Genomic DNA, 26390 nt, shown 5'->3' with positions numbered 1-26390 from the left:
AATTTAATTGGCTGGGGCTGGAGAGGACAAATGTGAGAATGAAGTTGGAAAGTCATGATCTCTTCTCTAAGGCTTCGTTTCCTCCTAGGATATATGGATGCCCGACATGTGAATGGCAGATCCCAGTGTGAAGGGCAAGTGGAGCTCAAGGTGCTCAGATACTGGGGCTCCCTCTGTGACTACCACTGGGACCTGAAAGATGCCAATGTCCTATGCCATCAGCTCAACTGTGGGATTGCTCTCTCAACCACAGAAGGAAAATATATTGAAGAAGGATGTGGTCATATTTGGAGACACAGGTTTCACTGCTTAGGGAATGAGTATTTTCTGGATGCTTGTCAAATGACAGTGCTAGGGGCGCCTTTATGTGCCCATGGAAACACTGTCTCTGTGACCTACACAGGTAAGAGACCAGAGCTTATGGTCGCCTACTGGTAAAATAGCCTTTACATGGTTGAGGGGGTGAGAGATTAAAGGAAAGATGGATAAGAAAATAGGGGGATGAGTTTATGCATGACAATCAAAGAGTAACATGTGAGGAATAAGGATGGGCTGGGGCCACTCTTAGGATGAAGGTAACTCACTCACCTCTTCGCTGGGGCTTGGGAGTCAAAAAACCAAAACAAAACAAGACAAAATCCGTTGCTGTGTCGATTTAGTTCCAACTCATAGCAACCCTATAGGACAGAGTTAGAACTGCCCCATAGGGTTTCCAAGGAACGGCTGGTGAATTCGAACTGCCAACCTTTTGGTTAGCAGCCGTTGCTCTTAACCACTGTACCACCAGGGCTACGGGGAATGGGAGTAGACATTATTTAAAAAGACAATTTTAATTGATCACAAGGATTTGAAGAATCCTTACCATGATTGCCGATTCTACTTTATCATAGAGCTCTACAAACTCTTCTATGTATTCCAACCTTACTTTTACCCTATTTGTTCGCCACCCCTCAAACCAGGAAACCAGACCCAGCCACAGCTTCCATGCCCTGAGAGTTCATCTGACCCATCTTTGTCTGAAGTCTCGACAAGTATTGATTCCCACTGCTCAGGTAAGAAAAATCAAACAGTCCTGGAAAACTGCAACTCTAAGGAATGTGACCTATTAACTCCAAAGAATGGGACCTAATGTCTCCTTTTAGGGAAGAAACTGCTTCACTTGGTGAATGGAGGAGGTCGCTGTGCTGGGAGAGTGGAGATCTATCATGAGGGCTCCTGGGGCACTGTCTGTGATGACAGCAGGGACCTGAGTGATGCCCACGTGGTGTGCAGGCAGCTGGGCTGTGGATGGGCCATTAATGCTACGGTCTCTGCTCACTTTGGGGAGGGATCAGGACCCATCTGGCTGGACGACCTAAACTGCACAGGAAATGAGTCTCATCTCTGGAAGTGCCCCTTCCCGGGGCTGGGAGCAGCACGATTGCAGGCACAAGGAGGACGCAGGGGTCACCCGCTCAGGTCTACACTGCAATTCTTGTGTCCTCCTCTACACACACACACACAGAGAGAGAGAGACAAAGCACAAAGACAAAATATAGTGAAAAGTGTACTGACCTACGAATATTGAGAACTTGATTTTAATCCTGTTCTTACACTGATTTGTTACCCTTCCCAAGACATTCATTTGTCTGGGTGTCATTTCATAATAGAGTCCGTGGGTGGCACATAGTTAAGCACTGAACTACTAGCTGAAAGACTGGAGGTTCAAACCCACCCAGAGGTATGTCAGAAGATAGACCTGATGAAATGCTTCCAAAAGGTCACAGCAGTGAAAGCCTTATGGAGCAATTCAGCTCTGCACACATGGGGTCACCATGAGTAATATCAACTCAACATCTGCTAACAACAATAACAACATTCCATAATTTAGGAAATTTTAGGGTGGTCTTCTTAGAATCAGAGGTTAGATCCCAAGAAAGGGACTTTTCATTCCTTCCACGCTGGTGTTAAGAGGGCATAAGACATTAAGTTAACACACTCAAAAACACAATCTGATAAATAACAGAAACAAGATTAAACTCTGGTTGTTTTCTACTCTTTTAGAGAGTATTATTTTCTACTCTGTTAGAGAGTAAAATGTAAAAAGTTACATTTTAACTTAATTTGATATAGATTTAAAGCTCAAATATCAGCCTTTGGAAACCCACATTAATCCTAAAATCAAAGAAGATCCTTAGTTTTCATAGAATAGATTATGTTAATATGTTAGAATCGTTTATGAAATTTTATTTTGAGCCCAAATTTACTATTTCCAAGACAAAAAAATTGGATCCCCAGGGAGGAAGTTTTCTGAAACTCCAGAGAAAATATTTAATACTGGGTTCTGCATTTCTCTCCAGAATTCACAGCTTTGAGGCTCTACAGCGAAGTTGGAACCGAGAGCTGTGCTGGGAGACTGGAGGTCTTCTACAACGGGACGTGGGGTGGCGTTGGCAGGAGTAACATCACAGCAGTCACAGCTGGGGTTGTGTGCAGGCAGCTGGGCTGTGCAGAAAATGGAGTTGTCAGCCTCGCCCCTTCACATAAAACAGGCTCTGGTTTCATGTGGGTGGATGGTATTCAGTGTCCTAATATGCAAGTCTCCATATGGCATTGTCCGTCTGGCCCATGGGAGTGGAGAATATCCGGGCCAGCAGAGGAAGCCTGGATCACATGTGAAGGTGGGTGTCTTTCTGAAAACCGGCTGCTGTCTGAAGCCCTGTGAAATATAATTTGCCACCACTATCTCATCTTTCAGTTTAGTAGTTTTTGAAGCACATGGCAGACTCACTGAAAACTGCATGATGATAAATGTTTATCACTCACTCCTATATCGGAATTTCATTATTTGGGGCTAGTATTTTACAGTTTTGTGGGGGGGGGTTGTTTTTTAGTATGTATTGTCTCTTTTGATTGCGCAGTGGTTAAGCGCTCGGCTGCTAACTGAAAGGTGGTAGTTCGAACCCACCAGATGCTCCATGGGAGAAAGATGTAGCAATCTGCTTCAGTAAAGATTTACAGCCTTGGAAGCACTATGTGGCAGTTTTACTCTGTCCTTTAGGGTCACTATGAGTCCATGACAATGAGTTTGGTTTTTTTGGTATTGTCTGTTTTGCTTCCTTTAAGCTTCCTGAGGCAGCTGAGAGAGGAGCACATAAAAAGACATCAAATCTCATAAAAATTGTAGAGTTTTAGAAAATGAAAAATATAATATGTATAATTTGTCTTACAAACTCTAGAAAGCTCAGAACTTTTGGGAAGCGGGTGAATTGATTGGGGAGGTCAAAATGCTCGGGTTTTTTTTTCCCCTGGAGACCTTTCCACTATAGAAATTTGAATTATTATAAAATGTTTATAAATAGCTTTATTCAGTTAAAATTTAACATGTTTATTGTAGAAATTCTGGCAATTTTAAAACTATAAATCAGAAAATGCACTCCACATTTAATCCTACCATCGAAGATAACTATTGCTAATATTTGAAATTATTGACTATTGGTCTTCCTTTTGTACAAAATTTAACTAAAATTATCATTGTGTATATGAAATATTACTTAGCACATGAGGATGATACTATTTATATTTGTGTATAAGTGTGTGTAGTATAATATTATGTATGCATGCATAGTATCACACAATATTTAATATATGTGTGTGTGTTATATATCTGTTGTTGTTGTTAGGTGCTGTCGAGTTGTTTCCAACTCACAGCGACCCTATGTACAACAGAATGAAACATTGCCTGGTCCTGCACCATCCTCACAATCGTTGCTATGTTTGAGCTCATTGTTGCAGCCACTGTGTCGATCCATCTCTTTGAGAGTCTTCCTCTTTTTCGCTGACCCTCTACTTTACCAAGCATGATGTCCTTCTCCAGGGACAGGTCCCTCCTGATAACATGTCTAAAGTATGTGAGACGAAGTCTTGCCATCCTTGCTTCTAAGGAGCATTCTGGCTGTACTTCTTCCAAGACAGATTTTTTTGTTCTTCTGGCAGTCCACGGTATATTCAATATTCTTTGCCAACACCGTAATTCAAATGCATCAATTCTTCATTCTTCCTTATTCATTGTCCAGTCCTCAAGTGCATATCCTATGCATGAATAGTGGCCTATGCCATTAGTTGACCTGAAATCCAATAAAGAAATCCTAACATCCTCCTCTTGATCTTCATGTGGTTGGTGGGCAGAGGTGAGGTAAGGTAGAGATTTGCAAAATTGAAGAACATTTGGCAAAGTAATGAAGAATGGGAGATAAAGTTGCCTAGGAAAATGGTAAGACCATTAAAAAATTTTGAGAGTTTAGAAGAATTTTACAAGAAGTTTATAATGGCACCAGTTTAATTATCTGCACTGATACTCAACATTTCAGGAACTGGCTCAAAGGAAGTGGACAGTTAGGTTTATACTGCATTTATACATAGCTATGTTTGTATGATGGAAGGTCAATAAGGTCAAGAAATCTTTCATTTTGGCAGAAGAATGGTTGTAATTATGTTCATAGCAAACATACTATATAGATAGGGAAGTAAAAGTAGGAAAAAACAAATAATTGGAGGGAATAGAATTACCAATGGTCTATAGATTTGGCTTAAGTCATACAAATGTCATATTTGGAGTAATTATGAAAATGAAAGGGGCAGGACAGAAGGTTTTGATCAGATGGAAGGACATGGGAATTTGGAAGATGAAATCAATGTGTGTTATTTTCAAACATCCAGCAGTAGAAAATGAATGCCTGATTTTTGACCTGGTTGGAGATGCTTCAACCCTTGATCATAAGTAGGACAAACCAAAGTCATGGGGCAGGAGGGGGGCTCACTCACTTTACACTTATTCTCTAATTCACGTAGCATTAAAACTCTGCCTTTCTTGTCACACCCACATAGTTAATAAATCATATATAGTACTTTCAGATCTACTGAAGGAGAATTCCTTCAGCATTCACCCACAATCTCTTTTAAGAGAAATAACGGCCGTTTTTGTTTGTTTTGTTTTGTTTTTGTGCCTTTCTAGATAAGATAAGAGTCAGTGGAGGAGACACCAAGTGCTGTGGGAGAGTGGAGATCTGGCACAAAGGCTCCTGGGGTACAGTGTGCGATGATTCCTGGGGCCTGCAGGAGGCTGAAGTGGTGTGTCGGCAGCTTGGCTGTGGGCCTGCTCTGGCTGCCCCAGGGGAGGCTGCTTTTGGTCCGGGGACTGGACCAATCTGGCTGGATGAGATGCAGTGCAGAGGAAATGAATCATTTCTATGGGATTGTCATGCCAAGCACTGGGGACAGAGTGATTGTGGGCACAAGGAAGATGCTGGTATGATGTGCTCTGGTAAGTGTGAAAAGACTGAACTTAAACTAGGAGTTTTGCTAAGGGTAAAAGGCATTGAGAAACAGCCTCAGATAGTTAGGCTGGAGGATACAAATGAAAGGTTGTGTTAAACTACCGTTTTCCTCATTAAATAAGTTTCCAGTTATATAAAAGCTCCCACAATTTTAAGGGGATAAAGTTCTCCAAGACAATCAGGAGGATTGTAAATGATATTTAAATGGCACCCAATATGCCCAGGGAATGAAACAAGATATATCCAGAAATTCCTTTTATTTGAATTCCGATTTGAGTTACATTTTATTTACATCTCTCTCTCTTTCTTTTGCAGGAGAATCTCTGAAATCACTTAATGGCTCAGGTACAGCGTCCTGCTCATAAGCAATATCATGAATAACTATGACTATATGGGCAATTGAGGGAGGGAGCAAACTACAATGACAATCAAAGGAGGTTGGGGACTTAAATTCTGAAGCTATGGCAGTGGGTGGTATTAACTTCTCTATGACTTTGCTTTACTATGCAGAACTTCTCTCTAGAAAAACCCATTTAACATATGGAGGAGGAGAAAGGTACCTCAGAGATAGAATTATCTCCATAAGTTCTCCAATATTTTTCATGAGACTGGCAGAAACCACTCAAGCCCTAGGTATTTTCCAGGACTGGTGTTTTAATGGTGAACGCAGTCAATGCAAGAGGAAAAGTTTAATCATCAAAGCTCTTGTATACAATTGAAGGAAAGTTATGGCAATGGAGACATTTTTCATCTAAAATAGTTCTCAGATATTATGTACTGTTTATGAATATGCTAAGACATATAACCCTCATTCTTCTCAATAACTAGGGAACCAGTTCTTTTTCCAGTGTATAAACCCACAACTGATGTCCATTAGTTAAATATCTATCAATGTTTAATTTCTGTACAGGTCACTCAGCACTTGTTTTATCTGTTACCCTTGGGCTCCTTCTCCTGGTTCTGTTCACTGTATTTCTTCTTGTGAGATCTCAAGTACAGAAACAAAAACATCTCCTCAGAGGTAAGAGCCCCCACCCCCCACCCCTCCCCGGGCAGTATAAAATGTGAGTTATCCAAGACCAGGGACACATGGGATGGAGGATTCATGCAGGGAGGAAGAAAAGCATCTGTCACTTTGAGTGAGTCTTGTTGGAAAGTGCCAGGTCAAAATGAGAAGCAAGTGGAAAGATCAAGGATCAACCAATCCACAACTTCCATTTGTGGAAATGCAATCCTTTGGAAGCTATAGTCTATGATATAGATAATGTGTCAGTTAGATGGCCAAAGATTCTAGCTGATAGATGGAAGATAATTGTGTGCTTTGTTTCAGGAAGTGGATTGCAGATCAATGGAAAATGTGAAACTATGATGGAAGATGATGAAGAGAGTTTGAAGCCAACATATATCATTTACTAGCTGTGTAGTGTTGGGCTAGAAACTTTTACTTTTGACCTCCAATTTCCTAATCTGTAAAACAGAGAAAATAATATGGCTACCTCATTAGGTTGTTATGAAAGTTAAATGAATTAATCATCTGTATGAATGGTGCCAGGCAAATAGTAAATGCTAAGTAAAGGATTTGCTAATAAAAGTGGAGGACTTTCAAGGGTTCAGCAAGAGAAAAATGAATGTTAAAAGCATGAAGAATTCACTAGGTAACCAAATACTATAGGAGTTTTAAGAAGCACTGAGTTTCTGTTTACGGTGATAGAAAATTTGGCAACGGATATTGGTGATGGTTGCACAACATGATTGCTGTAATTGTTGTCACTGAATTGTACACATGAAAAATGTTGAACTAGGAAATGTTGTGTTATCTATATTTTTACAACAATAAACAAACTAAAAAGCCCCTTCCTCCCTCAAAAAAAGAATTCTGTAGGAGAGATGGGTGCTGAAGGGAACATTGGATTTTAACTCTGAGACACTGCTGTGTCAGACTTTACAGTTCTGTGTCCTAGTGCAAAGGATACACCATTTGAATTTGAATCTTAACCATGGAGCATCTATTCTCAGTTTCATCCAGGCAAATGGATTCTCTGCAGGACAACTTGTTCCATGAGATGGATACCTGTCTCAGCAGAGACAGCCCACAACAGCTGAGCACCTTAGGTCTGTGACTCCAGGGGCTGCACTCTAGGAAGAGGGTGGGCACATGAGGAAATATCACTTATATTTAGAAATTCCCACCTGATGGAAATGCACCTCAACCTCCTATATACAATATTTCTCATGAAACTGAAGCAAAAGGGAGAATAGATGAGGTAAAATATGACTCAGGATGAAGAAACTTAAGATCTGCATCCTGACTCATCCAATCCACAGTGTCACAGTCCATGGCAGAGGCCCCAAGAGGAGAGGACAAAAATGAAAAGTGTTCAATTTCCTCAGATGCAAGCAAATAGCCCGTTGTCAGTTTTATTACAAAAATAATACATAATACTAGTTTTCCAACTTTATTACATTTCCAGTTTTTTAAAAATATGATGCTTAACTTCTTGGATATTATCTTTATTTGCATAATTATGATTAGTTAAAAAATATATCATAATACATAACGTGTACAAAACAGTGCATAAAGGTTTTAATTATTTCATTAAATAAATCACCAGAAGTGGAACTGCTGTGACAACACAATGAATACAGTCTGGCAAGTGACTTTCCAGTAACTGTAACAAATTTGCTATTACAAGTTATGAATGAGAATGTATTTCACTACACATTTGCTACCACTGTATATTTTTAGCCCTTTTATAATTTTACTAATTCAGTATTTGGTAAAAGTTGAACACAGAACTACCATATGACCCAGCAATCCCAATCCTAAGTATACACCCAGAAGAAGTGAAAGCAGGCATGCAAATAGAAACCTGTACACCAATGTTCACTGCAACACTTTTCACAATAGCCAAAAGGTGGAAACTACCGAAATGTCCATCAACAGATGAATAGATAAACAAAATGTGGTATCTACACACAAAGGAATACTACTCAGCCATTAAGAGAAATGAGGCCACGATGCATCCCACAGTATGGATGAACCTTGAAAACATGCTGAGTGAGATAAGTGAGTCACAAAAGGACAAATACTGTATGATCCCACTTACATGAAATAAGCAAATACTTAGAAACCAAAGATTATTAGTGGTAACTAGGAGTGAGAGAGAGGGGGGAGGGGGAGTTTTTGTTTAGGGGGTGGTGAGTATATATTAATTGTGGTGGAATGATTTGGAAAAGGATAGTGAGAATAGTTGCACAACTTGGAGAATGTAATCAATGTCACTGAATTGTATATGTAGCAGTTGGTGAGATGGAGTGTGTTTTGTTACATATATTTTCACCACAGTAAAAATACTGTGATAGAAGGTAGGACTGTAGGTTTTACTTCAGAGAAAGACACATAGTGAAACATGACTCTTTAATCTTCAGGAAGAAATCACTGGGAACCTCCTTTCGTTCATTCAGAATGAGTCACATGCAACTAAACTCATTTCTTTTTTGAGATGGTTACTGAGTGGATAGATCCAAATACCATATTTAATCTGCAGCTTGATTTTTCATTCATTCATTCATTTTATTCATTGATTTACTCAATAAGCATCCCTGTGCATAAAATGGGGAAATATGGATTGGGTGGTAAAATAATTAAATAGATTCATAAGGTAGAAAAAAAATACATATATATATAGGTATACATCTCAGTTCCAGACTTTTAAGATACTGGAAGCAAATATGAAAATCTAATTAGAGCTACCCTGTTAGTAATGATAATGACTTAATTGTTTACCCTTTTCAATTCGATTATTGAATGTCTTCAAAACAGTAACTAAGCATGTTCTTCAGCTTTCTGATAAGCATTCTTTGATCTATTTTATTTTCCCAGCTCCTCAAAGATCATACCTAACAGCTCTTTCCTCTGCAGGAGGGAGGTTTTCCCCTACTCAGTAATACTGATTTTGCCTTTCTTTTAGATGACACCCTCATCCATGGTTGTGAAGATTTTAGCCAAGTTTCACTGGACAAAGTTCTTCCTGCCTTGGAAGCTGAAAAATGACTTTGGGCTCTCAAGACCCACCAAGTAAGCTTACAGACATTACTCTGTCACTGAAAGTAATAATTTAATTATCAGCTCTCACAGAATTAAACACTTTTTTTTCGATTTTTATGTTACCATCTATTATATGGGCTATAGCCTCAGTCTGTTAAATATCACGTTTCCCTCTGGAATAGAGAGAGCTAATGATAAGGAAGTTGTTCCTATAGAAAGCTTCAAGAATTTATCAGAAGGATTAACTTTTGAGCTTAGGCTGAGGCTCTGGATTTTCTTTCACTGAGAGAGAATGATTAGATCCCAGCTTCAAATGCTGTTCCTTAATAACTTCATGCCTAAGATTTCTGTTCATTTTTTTTATATAGGGTAGGATGTTCACGTTTAACTCCCTTACGTATAACCCAGATTCAGTGCATTAATACTGCCCTTTATTGCTTTTCTACTCTGTCCTGTAGTCAGAATCGACCTGACAGCAATGAGTTTTTTATTGTTTTAATCTCTGGTGCCTACCGTATGGTACATGCTCAATATTTATTAAATATAAGTGGCTTTGTGTCTGATGAGACAACGTTAATATAACAAACAGTGGGATCACACTCTAGAGATGTAGAAAAACATGCACTCAGTGTGTGATAATGTTATCTGTATTTTTTAAAGGACAATTCTAAAACACCTACCAGTGGCAGGACAAAGGGAAGAAAAATCAAACTTAATCTGGAAATCTGTCATGAAAAGAACAATGCTTTCTTTCAAATTCTAGAGCTGTCACTTGTAATTACAGCTTGCTAATGCTTCTTGGTAAACTGAGAAGGAATTCCAAGGCTTAATTAGAACTGATTAATGGAGTCCTGGTGGAACAACAGTTAAGTGCTTGACTGCTAACCAAAAGGCTGGCAATTTGAACCCGCTCAGCAGCTCTGTAGGAGAAATACCTAGTGATCTGCTTCCGTAAAGATTACAGAAAAGAAAATCCTATGGGGCAATTCTACTCTGTCACGTGGGGTCGCTGCGAACCGTAATCGATGAGGACACTCAACAACACCAAATGGTTGCCTAGCCCAGGGTAGAGTGGGTGGTCGAGGCATGATGGAGTGGGGAATTCAGCCGATGAAGTCTCAGGACTAGAAAGCACAATGCTTTATAAACAGCATTGAGAAAACTTTCTAATTCCCAGCACGAGTGAGCTAGCAGTTCTGAAAAGAGCTTTCCTATACACTCCATAGTCAATTCTGAATATTTCATGGGAATAAGTGCCAGGATGTAGAAACAAGCATAGCTTCTGATTTTTATTAGAGAATATTTAGACATCATCACCACAAAATTGTTTCAAAGTTGATGTAAGGATTCAAGTGAATGGACTTGAATTTCTCCTTTTTTTCCCAAAAGTATATTAAATTTTCAAAATAACAAGAAACATGTTAGAAAAATCAGAGACAAAGCACACAAAAATCTTTCAGGTTATAACTAGCCCCAATGTAATTACCCAGGACTGCTCTAAGTAATACTTGGAGTTATTCGGATTTATTTATGGCTGAAGTCTTCTTCCTTTTCATTTGCCACTTCTTAGTAATAGACAAAGGTACTAATTTCTCTATCTGGAAAACTTCAGTGAAAAGTGTAACTTTATGATGTTTTCATTTTCATGATGTTAAGAACAAAGGATCAAGTCTAGATTATTCTAAACCAATTTTAATAAACAGTAAATTAAAAAGGAGCCGTGGTGGTGCAGTGGTTAAGCACCGGGCTGCTAACCGAAAGATTGGCAGTTCAAATTCACCAGTCGCTCAGGGAGAAAGATGTGGCAGTCTGCTTCCATAAAGGTTACAGCCTTAGAAACCCTATGGGGCAGTCCTACTCTGTCCTATAGTGTCGCTATGAGCCCAAACCAACTCCACCGCAATGGGTTTTTGCAATTTATGTTAGAACTCGAACATGCCAGAGATCGTGGGGATGATGCAAGACCAGGCAACATTTCATTCTGTACATAAGATCCTCATGAGTCGGAGTCCACTCTGTGGCAGCTATCTATTTTATATTACCACAATTATTCTTTGCAAATAGACACTACAAAGTTCTTTTTTAAAGTACTTGCAACAAGGGTTCTAGATGAGAAAGCATTTCACTTCAGCAATTCTGTTTACTAATTGCTTAGCAAAGGGAAAATTTTACCTTTCTTAATCTTATTAAGAATTTATTAATCATAAATTCTGAGTTAGCAGAGTCCAAACTAAAGACTTTGAAAGATTCATTTCCAGAGACAGTCTAAAACCAAAACCATATGCAGTTTTTGCCTTTCTTTTTCAGTTTAGGTTATTTAACTCTCTTCTCCTTCCATAGATTATGTTATTACATTCTAGGCCTCAGAATTCTAGATGAGCTCTGGCAGCAGGAAGAAAATTGCCTAAAGAAATGTATATTAGAATATTACACCTCAAAATCTATCTGAACTGATCAATTCATTTTGTGTGTCTATATGTGTGTCTTCGTCTTTACATAAGTTAGTAGCTATATTTAGAAAAATAGGAACTTACTGTCTCTTGTTTTATAATTTCAGATCAGCCTCTAAATGTCTTTGAAGGAGACAGTGAGTTTTAAATGAGTGAAGAGGAAGTCGATCGCCCTATGGAAAGTTGTTTCCCAACAATAAGAGAAGAGCTGTATTGATAATGTCTGATTAAATAAGTTAACTCATGTATATCACTGACTAAGAAAACTACTGAAATAAATTGAACAATGAAAACCATTACTTGAGGCTGACTTATGATTGTTCTTGTGGCTCAAATGTGTTAAATTTCGTAAAGATTTACATCTAGAAAGCAGCGTTTTCAAAATTGAATGTCAGAATAGTCGTTTTTATTTTTATCCCTGTTAGATTTATGCATGATGACTTTGCTCAACTGTCTTTGTTTCTTGTTTGGCTTGCTCAGGTTTTGAGTGTATTATTGTTCCCATAGAAATTGTACGAAATATATTACAGTAATATATTCCTATCTCAAAAGTAAATAATTTTGGGAAAAGAATTAGATTTCATGGAGATCTTATAAGGGAAGTAAAATAAAAAAGGATACTTGGCCTATTATAAAGAAAAATTTTAAATCATTATGTCTCCCAAAATTGCTTTTGTTCACTTAGTATCTCTGCCATCAAGGAGTTGGAGATTCTTCAAATCAGGAGACTTTGGTCCATAAATCTGATCAGAAGGAATAATTAGCCCAATACCAAGAGAAGTTTGTTTGGAAATCTTCTTCTCAAGAGAGAGTAGATCTTATATTGTGCTTCAAATATTTGGACTGAGTTATGCAATATTGTTTTCAGTAAATATTATGAGGAAATATAATATTTTATATTAAAATGTTAAAATTTAACTCCATTGGGTTCATTGAATTTTTGGATTTGTAAATTAATGTTTTCATCAAATTTGGGAAATTTTCAACCATTATTTCTTGAAATATTTTTCTGACTTTTTCTCTCTTCTCCTTCTGTGACTCCAATTACATGTATGCTTATGGGCAGACTTGTTCATTTTTCTACAATCCTTTCTTCTGTGTTCTTAAGAGTGGATACTGCCACTCATCTGTCATTTTGATATACTATGGTGGCTTGTGTGTTGCTGTGATGCTGGAAGCTATGCCACCAGTATTTCAAATACCAGCAGGGTCACCTATGGTGGACAGGTGTCAGCAGAGCTTCCAGACTAAGACAGGCTAGGAAGAAGGACCTGGCAGTATACTTCTGAAAAACATGGGCCAGTAAAAACATCATGAATAGCAGTGGAACATTGGGACCAGGCAATGTTTCATTCTGTTGTACATAGAGTCGCTATGAGCCAGAACCAACTGGATGGCACCTAACAACAACAAGAAGAATGGATAATTTCTATTGATCTTTCTTCAAATCTTTTGATTCTTTCTTCTATGATTTCAAAACTGCTACTAAGCCGTTTTTTAGCAAATGTATCCTGTACATCATTGTATATTTCAACTCTAGTATTTCTACTTGGTTCTTCTTTTTTTTACAGATTTTATTTTTTTATTTATTAAGTCATAGTAGTCATACTTTCCTTTAATTATTTATATATGACTTCTTTAATTCTTCAAACTTATTCCTAATAGCTGCTTTGAAGGCCTTGTCTGCTCAGTCCAGCATCTGGGCCCACTTAGAGACAGTTTCCATTGATTGCTTTTTTTTTTTTCCTTCATAAGGATACTGTAGGGCATGGTAAACAAGTGTATGTGGTAGTTGAAGGTAAGGAAGAATTATGTGCTGATGTGGAAGAGGAGAAACAAAAATTAGTTTAAATTAATAGAAAAGCAGTTTGTGGGGACCATGAAGCTTTAGGCAGACTAAGAAAATCTGTAACAATTCCTTTCCCACACATCTATTGCCATGAAACTTTATTCCAGTGTAGGGTAGGGGAGAAGCATGGCATTTATACGAGAAAAACAATTCAATCTGGACAGAACATTTAGAATATTCAGATGATTTTGTTGTGTGATCATCTTGGCTGGAGAGAGGAAGGGCTCAGCTGTGGCCTATTTTAGTAATGACCAGAAACATCTCTTCACCTATGGAAGTGAAACCACTTATTGCCTTAGGAAAAGAAAATAGCACAGATCACTCTCCTAGGATTTCACGTGGAAAAAGATGATGTGTTTGGGACTTTGATTCACTAAAAGAAATTAGATGAAAAAGGCAAGAAGTTCAACAAAGAATTCCTCATAACATGGCAAAGTATTTATTACCAATTTCACTTCAGTACAAACACACATAATGATGGTCTCAGAGGCCCTCTCCTGAGACATGATGTCACAGGGATTCCTTATAGGCTCAGCCACTTTCAAACTGTTACTGGACAAACTTCCTGGGTTCTCTCTGCTACCACTTCCATGATAAGTGAGTGGTCTTCTCTCATCCCAACTTCCTCCCCTCTCAGAGATTCTCTCCCAGGGGACTGCTGAAACCAGCCTGAAACAAAAAGGTATTTCTTCATTATAGCTTAATGCTACCCATTCAGGTAGCAGAAACAATTTCAAGGGATTCAGACTGCAAATATTTCAGAGCATTAGCAAATATCTCAGAACATTCATATCAAGATAGAGCCATGTGGCACATAGGCCAAACTCTGGTAAATATTTATCGCAAAAGATTATTGCCAGACAGCAGCTGTATGCAGAACTATTTGCCTGCCTACATAATCAGCAAGGATTTGGGAGTAGAGAAGGGGTGGGGAACATTTCACTTTGCAAAATACTAATAGAGTGAATTCACAAGAAATGGAGGTAAGAAAACACTGCTCCAGAACCCTCATTTCTGAAGGATAGGCTAACACTTCATCTGTAGCTCTTCCCTGATTTAGAAAAAATTTCACACAGAATTTCCCAGCTTTATTAACTTGTCCCCACATACGAATGGTTTTTGAGCGCCAAGAGTAAAATGTCACCAAAAATCACATCACTCTCATCTTACCCACATAGCCAGGAAGAAAAGGTACTTTTCTCATCTGAAAGTTTAAAGCTTATATTTTCTGTGGTTTCTTCTAGCTCTAAATTTCTAAAATAGTGTCCACGTCTACAAGAAAATCTGGAATAATTCTCTCCTCATATCTGATATCTAAGTCCATGAAAACTACATATTTATCAGAAAGTCTTAATCTAAATTACTAGGTCATCATGAAGTATAAAAATGTCAAAAAAATGCCAGTATGTTAATACCTAAACTGATTCCCCATACTTTTAATCACACCTAGAAATAGCACTAAAAAAAAAGAAAAATATTTTGACTATTCAAGGAACTAACATTCTAATTTGAGAAACATAGTCACAGAAGAACAACGTGTGTACATCAGTAACTGAGAAGTGGGGGAAGCATTGCCCACAGAACCCAGGGTTTATTTACCCAGTCCCTGTGAGGACAGAGAAATGACAGAAATGCCTTGAAAAGGGCAAAGCTGATGTATGAGAGAGATAGGAGCCCACTCACATTCCAAGCTCTCATGAAGGATAGGTGTGCTCACCTTACCTTTCCTTGGTCATTTACAAGAGTCTGTGGATAATAAGCCTGTGTCTCTTTACCCATTTGTGGGGTAGATACCCCTCTAGGAAAACTTTCAGACAAAGTGACCCACTCAACCCCTTTGCAACCATCAGTCAGGTTACTGTTCTTCTGATTTGGGGGCTCTTAGGGCAAACAAGGGTCTCAAGAACAGTAGCACAGTGATGAAAAGGAGCATGGATTAGGGGAAGTGGAGACATTAGTACAAACGACTAGGAGTTACAGTGACTTCATGATAAATTTGGGGCAATTCACTTAACTTATTCATCTACGATATTCTCATTTAAGCAATGGCAATGTTGGGCTAGACATCCTACTTGTCTACACATTCTGCTTGTCACCACTACATACTCTGGTAATGTTAGAGATGTGACAAATCCAAATGCATGATACCATTCTCCCCTTGAATTACAATTAAAAAAAAAAAAATCCCAAATCCAGATATTTATTTAGCTAGAAATTTATTTTCAACTTGTTTGCAACACAATGGCCTGTTCCATACTAGGCATTTTGCTTTTTGTGTAAGGGAAACTTGGTGGGAGTATATGTAGAACATTGAACATTCATAGCGAGGGAGTGATGTGGTGCACATAGAAAATCCTAGAATCTAGTGTGTTCCCCCCCTGTGATGTCACCAGGGAGTCATAGAACAGCACAAAGGAGGTCAGAGCTGACCTTAACTGGAGAGACAAGTCTCCTCACATACACACATCTGCAGCAATTATGGTCAACAGGTAGTCAGAATGCTCCCCAGAAGAATGAACTTTCAATTTTTCTCTGATGGTCTCATCCATGTAGACGACAGAGTCCTTCTATCCTTATTCCTATTTCAAAATCAAATGTATAACCACTGCCTGGAGAAGATTCAGAGCAACTTTCCTTTCCACTGTCTAGCATGCAACATGGAAATTTCATCACTAAATCACTTGAAAGAGACCATTAATAGAAAGAGAAACTTCACAGAAACAGGCAAAAAGGAGAAATTTTTCTCACTCATAGGAGTTGATTAGGGCTTAGATCCAAAACTCAGCTTAAAAAGAAATCTCCCTAGAGAGAAGGCTCTGAGTCCCTGGATGGTGCAAATGGTTAATATTCTTGGCTGGATCTGAAAGTTTAACAGCCAAACGTATTAGAAAGGCAGTTAGAGTCCACCAGAGGCATCTTGAAAGAAAGACCTGGTGATCTACTTCCAAAAATTCAGCCATTGAAAACCCTATGGAGCACAGTTCTACTCTAGCACACATGGGGTCACCATGAGTTGGAGTCGACTCCACGGCAATTGGTGGTAGAGACAAGGCTCAGCACTCTTAGGCTAAGCTTAGAGGAAGGAGGAGTCATGTACAGAACAAGAGGGGATGTCTCACTGAGACCAGATTTGAGCATTACGTCTCCAGCTACCCAGCACATAGACTATGGAACTGACTAGAGCTGCCAGCTTATGGCCAGAAGAACCCAGAGGTGAAGGGCAAACGGTACCTACCTGGCCTTCTCAGCTGGTCCTTTTTTATCTCATTGTCATCTTTGTCCTTAGACACAGCATTACGCAGAGAATACCCTCATCTGAGCAAGACTAAAAGTGTTCTGGGTCAGAGACCAACATTTGGAGACTCATGTATCCCCATATTCTTCAGACTCCCCATATCCTTATACCTAAACCTTATTCTCAGCCCAGTCAGAGTCCAAAATATTTCCTCATTTTTCACAGGCGTACCAGGATAGCACTTCCTAACCCAGTCCTAACTTCGGTATAGTGTCCCACAAGTACTTCGAGCATATATGGGATTATAATTTTTAAGAACTCTTAGTTGAGGGTAACTGAAAGACCTTATAGCCCAGAGAAGAGGAATTGTTTTCCAGATCATGCAGTAAAGAATATACATATTTAACTACCTCACATTTTAATTGATCCTTTCTCCTCCTTCCATATATATACACTCTCTAGGCTCCACCTAGGACCCTGGGTGGCACAAATGGTTTGCACTCGACTGCTAACCTGAAGGTTAGTGGTTCAAACCCACCCAGAAGTACTGTGGAAGAAATGTCTGGTGATCTGCTTCTGTTAAGCAGAAAACCCTATGGAGCAGTTCTACTCTGTACCACATGAGATTGCCTTGAATAGGAATCGACTCAACAACAACAGACAATGACAAGCTCCACCTGGGAACTTACATTTCCTTATGTGTTCATCAACCTCACTGAAGAAGGGAAAAAATAAGAAATAGACAATGAAAAGAATGGCCATTGTTGCCAGAATGTACAGCCAAAAGGCCACATTTAGGCGTAAGCTGGCACCTAGTTCGGACTCACACATGAGGATGTGAATAAGGACGTGGGAATTCTCTGCCCCAGCTCTGTCACTTCTTAAGTGATCAAAATGATGAAGTCACAGCTTCAGGCACAATGGAAGGGATGAAGGTCTGGGTGGGGATTGGCCAAGCCTCATCCTACATATACCATAAAGGAAACATTGAGGAAAATCAGGTAGCTTTGCTTCTACAAAAGCCTCAATAGCCTGCAAAACACTAGAATACCTAAACCTGACTAGAAAAATGAAGACTCATACACAAATATTTAGAATGAGAGAGTCCCTGTGTTGGAATTACAGACCATGGCATTGGAAATGGCCTGTTTCCTCAAACTCCTCACCTCAAGAACCAATTTTATTCAGACAAAAAGACATTTAAGGTGGAGGATCAAGAAAGGGCAAAAGTTCCTGAAGAAAGATTCCATTTCCTTCCCCAGAAACCCTGGTATTGCCTATTGTGACTTGCTTATACATGTCAGGAATGTGTGTCAAAGGGATCCTGAAAATCTCTCCCCAGCCACAAGTCTCAGTGAGGAAGAAATGATTTCTTGTCTGAAATGGGAATAATGTCATCTCAAATAAACAGAATACTGGTGGCTTTTTTATCAAGTGCTGCCACTAGTGGATGACTTTAACGAACAGAAATTTATCCTCTCACAGTTTAGGAGGTTAGAAGTCTGAATTCAGGGCACCAGCTCCAGGGGAAGGCTTTCTCTCTCTTGTTGGCTGTGGGGAAGATCCTTGTCATCAATCTTCCCCTGACCTGCGGGCTTCTCAGCACAGGGACCCTGGGTCCAAAGCACATGCTCCTGTCCCAGCTCTTCTTTCTTGGTGGTAAGAGGTCCCTCTTCTCTCTGCCCACTTCTCTCTTTTATATCTCAAAAGACATTGACTCAAAAATACAACCTAATCCTGTAGATTGTGTCCTGCCTCATTAACATAACTGCCTCTAATTCTGCCTCATTAACGTTATAGAGGTTGGGATTTACAACACATAGCATAAATACATCAGATCACAAAATGGAGGACAACCACACAATACTGGGAATCATGGTCTAACCAAGTTGACACACATTTTAGGAGGACACAATTCAATCCATAACAACAGGGCAATGGGGTTGCTCTGAATATAACCACAACATGCTCTCTTGGTCCTTGATAGTGGCTTTGGAAGCAAGTGTGAAGACAGCCAAGGGATCAGACCATGGCATTAGCTGATACAAGAACACAGAGCAGCCTCGCTCACAAAGGGAACTTCCTTTAACTTCTCCGCATTCCTGACCTACTACACAAAATTGTCTTAACAGAGCCTCATTTTTCAAAGAATTTGGATCAATCCATTTTCCCCCATTCAAAGAGCCCCTTATGGCAGAAATTTCTCATGCTTCAAGTCACTTTCCCCAGAGATTCCCAGCCCACTGCCACAAGGATGAAAGACTCTGCACTAGTACCAGTCCCCAGTGCACATGATGATCACAATTCCTAGTCTAAATTCAATTCTAAGTGACCGGTGAAGACCATTGACCAGATGCTAACATGCCTCCACAGTCTTTGACATCATCTCCAGGAGGCTTCATGCCCAATCTCTATCTGCCAAGGCCCACAAGGTCCGTGGTTCTCACCCAAAGAGACAATCAGAAACCACAACACTGACTAACAACCTAAAATGTGCCAAATGCTGGACTGGGCAAGAAATATGAGGTCCAACCGCTGCCCTCTGGGAGCTTCTAATCCAACTGAGGAAATGAAATCCAAGGCAAAAAAGACAAAGGTCATCATGGGCTAGGATAATTGGGGAAATCTTTATGGAGCAACAGAAAGGAAAAGTAGTAATTAACAAATAAAACTGAAAGGAAATGGTCAAAGTGTCTTTCTGGTTTCAGGGCATGAAAACAGGGGGTCAAGGCGCCTCTTTGTTTTTATTGCTTTATCTATGGAAGACTCTCAGAAACTTAAAATTTCTCAGCCTACGTTTTTAAACTTTGTATTGAGATAAGAATTCATGTTTTAGAAGCTGAAACATAAAACAATTACTGATACTATTCTACTCTTAACATTACTAAGATAATCATTAGAATAATATCTGCTGGTTTTATTTTGTTTTTGTTTTGAATACCTTCCACAGAAAGGTCATGACTGCTGACGGTGAATGTTTCAGGCCTAAAAATTCTCCATGACTGCAGCACACCACTCTGCTGCAAAAAAGCTCTTTCTTCCTTATGCTTTGGAGCCCTGGTGGTACAGTGGTTAAGACCTACGGCTGCTAACCAAAAGGTTTGCAGTTTGAATCCACCAGCCGCTCCTTGGAAACCCTATGAGGCAGTTTTACTCTGTCCAAAAGGGTCCCTATGAGTCAGAATCAACTCAACGGCAGGGGGTTTGTTTTTTTGGTTTCCTCCTTATGCAGAACTCTGTTTAATATTTTAATTCTTTTTTGTATAAAGTGTTTATATTTCCTTGTATGTAAAACACTGCTTAATAATCATAAGTGAGGGGAATATTTTAAAAAACGATATAAATTATTTACCTTATCTGTTTTAAAAACCTAAGTGTTTGAAACTTAAAGATTAGCTTAAACCAAAACCAAACCAAACGCATTGCTGTCAAGTCAATTCTAACTCACAGCAACCCTATAGGACAGGGTAGGACTGAATCCACCAAAGAGTGGCTGGCAGATTCAAACTGCTAACCTTTTTGTTAGCAGCCAAGCTCTTAACCACTGCTCCACCTGACCCAAAATATTAATATAAATAGTTCAAGGATAAAAATGCAGAGTTGTTGAAATTTAAATGATTAATGAAGATCATAAAATAATAACTCAATAGAACCATTATTTTTATTCTATTATCTTTATCATTGTTTTATCAAGGGAGTGACAATTGAGGGAGTTCTGGCAGTTTTATTCTATGGTATCATTAGCATAAGAGATGACACCTTTTAACTTGGAAATTCACCAAGACAAACTTTTGGTTCCACAAAATATAAGTAACCACCCATTGGAGCCCTGGTGGCACAGTGGTTAAGAGCTTGGCTACTAACCAAAAGGTCAGCAGTTTGAATCCACCAGCCACTTCTTGGAAACCCTATGGGGCAGTTCTACGCTGTCCTATAAGGTCGCTATGAGTCGGAATCAACTTGATGGCAACGGGTTTTTTTGGTTTTAACCACCCATTGGCCGTGGAGAAAACCATTAGACTATCTTGAATCTCAGTTTAGGTTCCAGAAATTGGGTTACCATGTATATTTTTTAGTAAATGCATTCGGTATGTCATTAGCCAGAGTGTCATTGTAGTAGAAAAAACAATGGTTTCCTGGGAGAGAAATTAAGACTAATTAGAATATTGATGCCCCTTGAAAGAAGTTTAAATAACTAAGATTTAGGGGAAATACATTGTAAATTATTATGATTGTAGTGTACTTTTAGAAAGATAAGAAAGAGGGTGGTTTCCATACTTGAAATTAATTTCTAAAAGGACTGGATCTCACCAAAGTGTGAGGTCCACACTAAACTCTCCTCACCCAGTACCCTGAGGAGTCATTGTGAAAAGTAGCAATAGAAGCGACTAGAGGAGCCCTGTGGGTAGGATTACAAGGTTTTCTGCTAAAGTAACCAGAGAGCTCCCCTTTGCCCTGAATAAGCGACTGTGCTGCATTATCTCTTACCAATCCCTTACCTTTCCTGTCTCCTTTTATTCTCCCTGCAGGACTGGGGCCTGGGAGTCTGGAAACTACATTTCTCACAGTCTGTTGCTGGAAGAATCTGGGTTAGGTTCCACCAAAGACAACTGTTCTTGGGAGGCTTACTTTTGCAGGGGCCTTTGCACTTGTCCTGGAAATTACTAGCCTTTGTGTTGTTGCATCTGTGACATTCAGCAGTGGTTTCCTGTGGTTTTTTAAACTTCCTGATGAGGATTTAGTAAGCACATAATTTCCTGTAGTAAACCCCTTCCTGCTTTAAATACCTGCAGGGCTTTCTGTAAAAGTCCTTTTATTGTTTAGTAATTATAATAATTTGTGACCCCCTCCCCAAAAAAGAAAACTATTGAAATCCCAATTCACTCTGATGGTGGTAAAAATGTGTGGATGTCTATTAAGACTGTATTCTAAATGGCCATGGGATATTGGTCTCTGGTGTCTGCCTCTGTTTCATTGGACGTTATGTTACTTTGTCTGTATATCATCATTTTTCTTTGCAGATGCCCCTGCGGTTTCTGAGGGCACATATCTTCTCTTTTAAAATTTTTATTTTTTTTCTGCTCTTTTTCTTTTATGAATTTTTATTGATCCTTTAAATGTCCTGATGCTTTAAAAAATTTAAATCATTTTTCCTTTTTACTCCATCTCTGAACTTGTATATGTCTTTCCTATTACTTCTTTTGTCCTAACTCTGATTATTTCTTACTGAGTGTAATTTCTTTTACTCTTTTTTTCTGTCTACTTATCCTAAACTTTTCTTGCAAATATTGTTTCTTTCTTTATGTTTCTCTACTTTAGAGTGAGAGAATACAACGCTAAGGCACTATTACCCTACTGTCCCAAATGTAATCCTGTGAATCTATGGAGACCAGGAGTTCTAAAATCACCTCTACCTCTCCAACTAGAGGTTCCCACTTGGATGCCTTAATGACTCATCAAATTCAAAACAGGAATTTTGGACTTCATTTAGCCCAGAAAGCTCTTCCTGTCTAGTGAGACTTCTTTTAGTAAACAGCAACAAAATCTACTCAAGTGCCAATACCAATGACTTTACTCCTTGTTTTCTCCCACACAACCTGCAAGTCCCATCTATATCGGAGCTCTCTGACATCTCACCAATTAATTCATGTGTTCATCCCCACTGGCCCTTTCCTAGCTCCACTTTCCACCACTTCTTGCCTGGATCACTACCATAACTGCAAAGTAGGCTCCTGTCTCCATGTTTGTCACCTCTATGCTTTGTCTTTCTCCTGCCATCATTTTTTTTCCAAACAAGCACCCATTCTGATAATTTGTTTTGAGGACATCATGTCCTGTGTTATTTTAAAGGGTAATGATTTTCTATTTCTAATAGTGCTTTTCATCTCAAGAGAAAAATTGCAAGCACTGCTAATATGCTTTATATTCTTCATCTTTTTCCATTTTAATGCTCCTTTTCTGGTGCACTGTGTTTGTATCCTTGTTAGGGTGTCTTAAAAGAATGGAGCCCAGACATGAATTGCATATTACAAACGTAATTTTGTTACCCAAAGCAGGTTCTTGCCCAGCTCAGTTTCTCATCAATAAAGACACACCGAGGTGAGGAGGGAGGAAGAGCATTTATTGCAAGCACGCAGGCAAAGAGCAAGGAGGTGTATACCTCAAATCAAGCTCCCCGAACAAAGGGAGGCAAAACCTTTTATACCATCCTTCATAAGGAATTACAGACAAACATCATGGACTACATAGGTTATTGTGACACGCAGGCACAGTAAGACAAATTGTAGTTTTTTTCCCCTTAATATGTACAGACAATGGCAGATAAGTCCTGCTCTGGGTGGAGATCTTAATATTCAATTAGGTCTTAATGAGGCTTAGGTTACTTCGGGACAGGAGGAGCAGGTTTTGCTTGATAATGGCTGAGCAGCTGCTGGCTGCACTTGCTATCAATTTCACTTGCCCAATAATAAATTCAGCCTGGGAATGAATACCAAATAATATTATAGTATTGGTTTAAATTTAGCTTTTTGCCAACTAAAATACCCAACAATTTTTCACATCAAATGTCAGTGGACCAGTCCCTTCGTCTGAGACAGATCAAATTTTTTTAAAAGATCTAGAATCAAACTGCCCATTTTAGAATCCCAAATCTGTTGTTACTTTTTAGCTTTGCTCTTTTAGGTAAATTATCAAACATCACCAAGGCTAGGCTTCCTCACCTATAAAATTGTGATCATGTTAACCATCTCTGAGGGTGTTGTGAGGATTTAATAAGTGTCTTTCACATATTTTATCCAGTTAAAGAACTGCCTTTCATTTTCTAGTTTGCTGAAAGTATTAATAAATTGATATTGAACTTGTCATATGCTTTTTTCTGCATCTACTAAGAAAATTGTGTGGTTTTTGTCTTTAGTCTGTTGGTGAACTACAGCAATTAATTTTCAAATTTGAACAAGCCTTTCATTCCTTGATCATCATGTATTGTCCTTTTTGTATGTTGCTGGATCTGATTTGCTAATAGTTTATTGAGGATCTTTGTTTCCATGTTCATATGAGATATTGATACTTAGTTCTCTTTCCTTGCAATATCTTGATATGATATTGGTAACAGGATAATCATGGTCTCAAATAATGAGTTGGGAGGTATTCCCTCCCCTTCTATTTTTCTGAAAGATGTTTTATCTATTGGGTAGACGTGCAAGTAGGAGACGGTGGCTGTCTTCAGGCCCTCAAGCTACACTTTAGCTATGTCTAATTGTTTCAAATTAAACGTCTTATTAGAGCGGACTTTTATTTGTTTGTTTGTGCTATCCAGAATACATTCACTCCTCTCCAGGTAACAGACCCATAATTTTTCTCTTGGAAAATATTACTCCCCACTAGCCCATGTGTATGGGGCTCAGAACTCAGTGGTGTGATCCAGGACTAAGCCAAGGAGAATTGCATGCTGGGATTTGCAGGAAAAGAAAACCCGATGTGGGAGAAGACAGGTAAAAATTAGTTTAAAAAAGGCTTGCTGTGGAAAAAGGCAATAGGATGAGGGCTATTAAGCACTGTTTTCTTAATAAGGAAATCTAGAACAATTTAGCTCTTTAAACTATATGAATGTATAATTTGATTTCAAAGTAAACATTTAAAAAATTGTAAAACAAAACTCAAAATCTTAAAAAAATAACCAGACTTACTGGACCAGCAGAGTCCTGAGGAACTCCTGAGTCTATCACCCTGAGATACCCTTTAAACTTTGAACTGAAATGACTACAGGAAGTCACCTTTCAACTAAGTAACAGATTGGCTCATAAAATAAACAATATCACCCTTGAGTACTGTGCTCCTTTTATAAAAAAATTTTAAACATTAAAAAAGCACAATCATCTATTTGAGACCAGATGGTCAACATTCACCCTAAAGCAAAGATGAGAAGATCACAGGGGAGCAGGGAAACAAGAATAATGGAAATGGAACAACCAGAATGGAAACAATGAGAATGTTGATGCAATGTGGAAAGCGCAACCAATGTCACGGAACAATATGTGTAGAAATTGTTAAATGAGAACCTAATTGCTTTGTAAACTTTCACCAAAAACTCAATAAAATATTTTTTAAAGTAAACATTAAACAATTAAGCAGCCAAAAAAAAAAAAAATGTTTAACTTGGTAGTGAGGGAGCAATAGTATTTGGGCCATGAAGCTTTAGGCAGAATAAGAAAATCTGTAGCAATTCCTTCCCCGCTCATTCATCTCCATGAAACCATATTCCAGTGTAGGATAGGGGAAGAATGTGACACTTATATAAGAAAAACAACACAATCTGCACAGAACATTTTAGAATGTTCAAATGATTTTGCAGAGTGATCATCTGGGTTGGAGAAAGGAGAACTCAGCCGTGGTCCTGAATTCAGTATCTGCTTAGTCGGAATTGACTAGCTGGCATACAACAACAACAACATAGTGACCATGAGTTTCTCTTCACCTGTAGGAATGAATCTACATGTTGCTTTAGGAGAATATAAAATAGGTCATTCACCTCAGATTTCTCCTTGATATAGGAAGTTTATCTGAGATTTGGATTGACTACAGACAATTGAGCAAAAGAAGCTGGAAGTTCAACAAAAAATTCCTGGTAATACAGAACTTTTCTGAGAGTCTTAAAATATTTATTGTCGTTTGCTCCTTCAATATAAACATAGAAAATGAGGGTCTCAGAAGCCATCTCGTTTTAGAATATGATGTTACAGGGGATTCCTTACAGGCTCAGCCACTCTCAAACTGACGGTCCAGCGGTACGGATGTCAGCCTCAGAATCCCGGGACTCTCTTGCTACCCGCACCTGTAGTGAGGAGTCTTTTCCCATATTATCTCTCCTTGGGGACTGCACAGGACAGCCTGAAACAAAAAGAAAATTGCTTGCTTATACCCGCAACCCAGAAGAATGGTAACACCCATTTTAGACAGCAGAAGCAATGCAAATATAAGAAGTTCTGTACATTATAAAACACCTTAGAAAAATCCTGTCAGGAGAGGACAATATGACCCATGACCCAGTCTGGGAAATGTCCCAAGAGATCATCGACTACATATCAAGATGAATTCACAAGGAATGGAAGGGAGGAAAACACAGCTCCAGAGCATTCATTCCTCAATGTCAGACCAACTCTTTCTTTGTGATTTTGTCCTAATTCCCAAAATATCTATGTAGGTAATCCCAAACTGTATAGATTGTTCTTAAATGGAGATTGTCACCTGGGCTCTAAAAGTCAGTTTTCACCAAAGAGCCCACAGCTTTCATTTACACAGGAGAGAACACAAGAGTTTTCTCATCTAATGCTCAGGATCATTAGCCATTAGAGAAATGCAGATCAAAACTACAATGAGATATCATCTCACCCCAACAAAGCTAGCATTAATCCAAAAAACACAAAATAATAAATGCTGGAGAGGTTGTGGAGAGACTGGAGCACTTACACACTGTTGGTGGGAATGTAAAATGGTA

The 26390-nt window shown here is 38.8% G+C and overlaps 1 protein-coding gene and 1 long non-coding RNA gene across 2 annotated transcripts in view; one reads left to right on the top strand and one right to left on the bottom strand.

Annotated features, from left to right (window-relative positions):
* LOC101344910 (antigen WC1.1-like) overlaps positions 1 to 26390 on the top strand; it is a 190781-nt gene that overhangs the window by 28654 nt on the left and 135737 nt on the right. Inside the window, 5 exon segments of the mRNA XM_023741477.1 lie at positions 89 to 403; positions 960 to 1052; positions 1143 to 1393; positions 1395 to 1458; positions 2340 to 2660. Coding sequence (XP_023597245.1) covers positions 89 to 403; positions 960 to 1052; positions 1143 to 1393; positions 1395 to 1458; positions 2340 to 2660 — 1044 coding nt within the window.
* Positions 14079 to 21548, bottom strand: LOC111822610 (uncharacterized). Its single transcript, XR_002825739.1, has 2 exons — positions 21397 to 21548; positions 14079 to 14331 (listed from the first exon to the last, which is right to left on the bottom strand). It is a non-coding gene; the product is annotated as an uncharacterized LOC111822610 (long non-coding RNA).

The sequence above is a fragment of the Trichechus manatus genome, unplaced genomic scaffold, assembly GCF_000243295.1.
Source record: "Trichechus manatus latirostris isolate Lorelei unplaced genomic scaffold, TriManLat1.0 scaffold00182, whole genome shotgun sequence".
Lineage (NCBI taxonomy): Eukaryota > Metazoa > Chordata > Mammalia > Sirenia > Trichechidae > Trichechus > Trichechus manatus.
The sequence above is the reverse complement of the archived record's forward strand: the minus strand, read 5'-3'. Positions and strand labels throughout refer to the sequence as shown.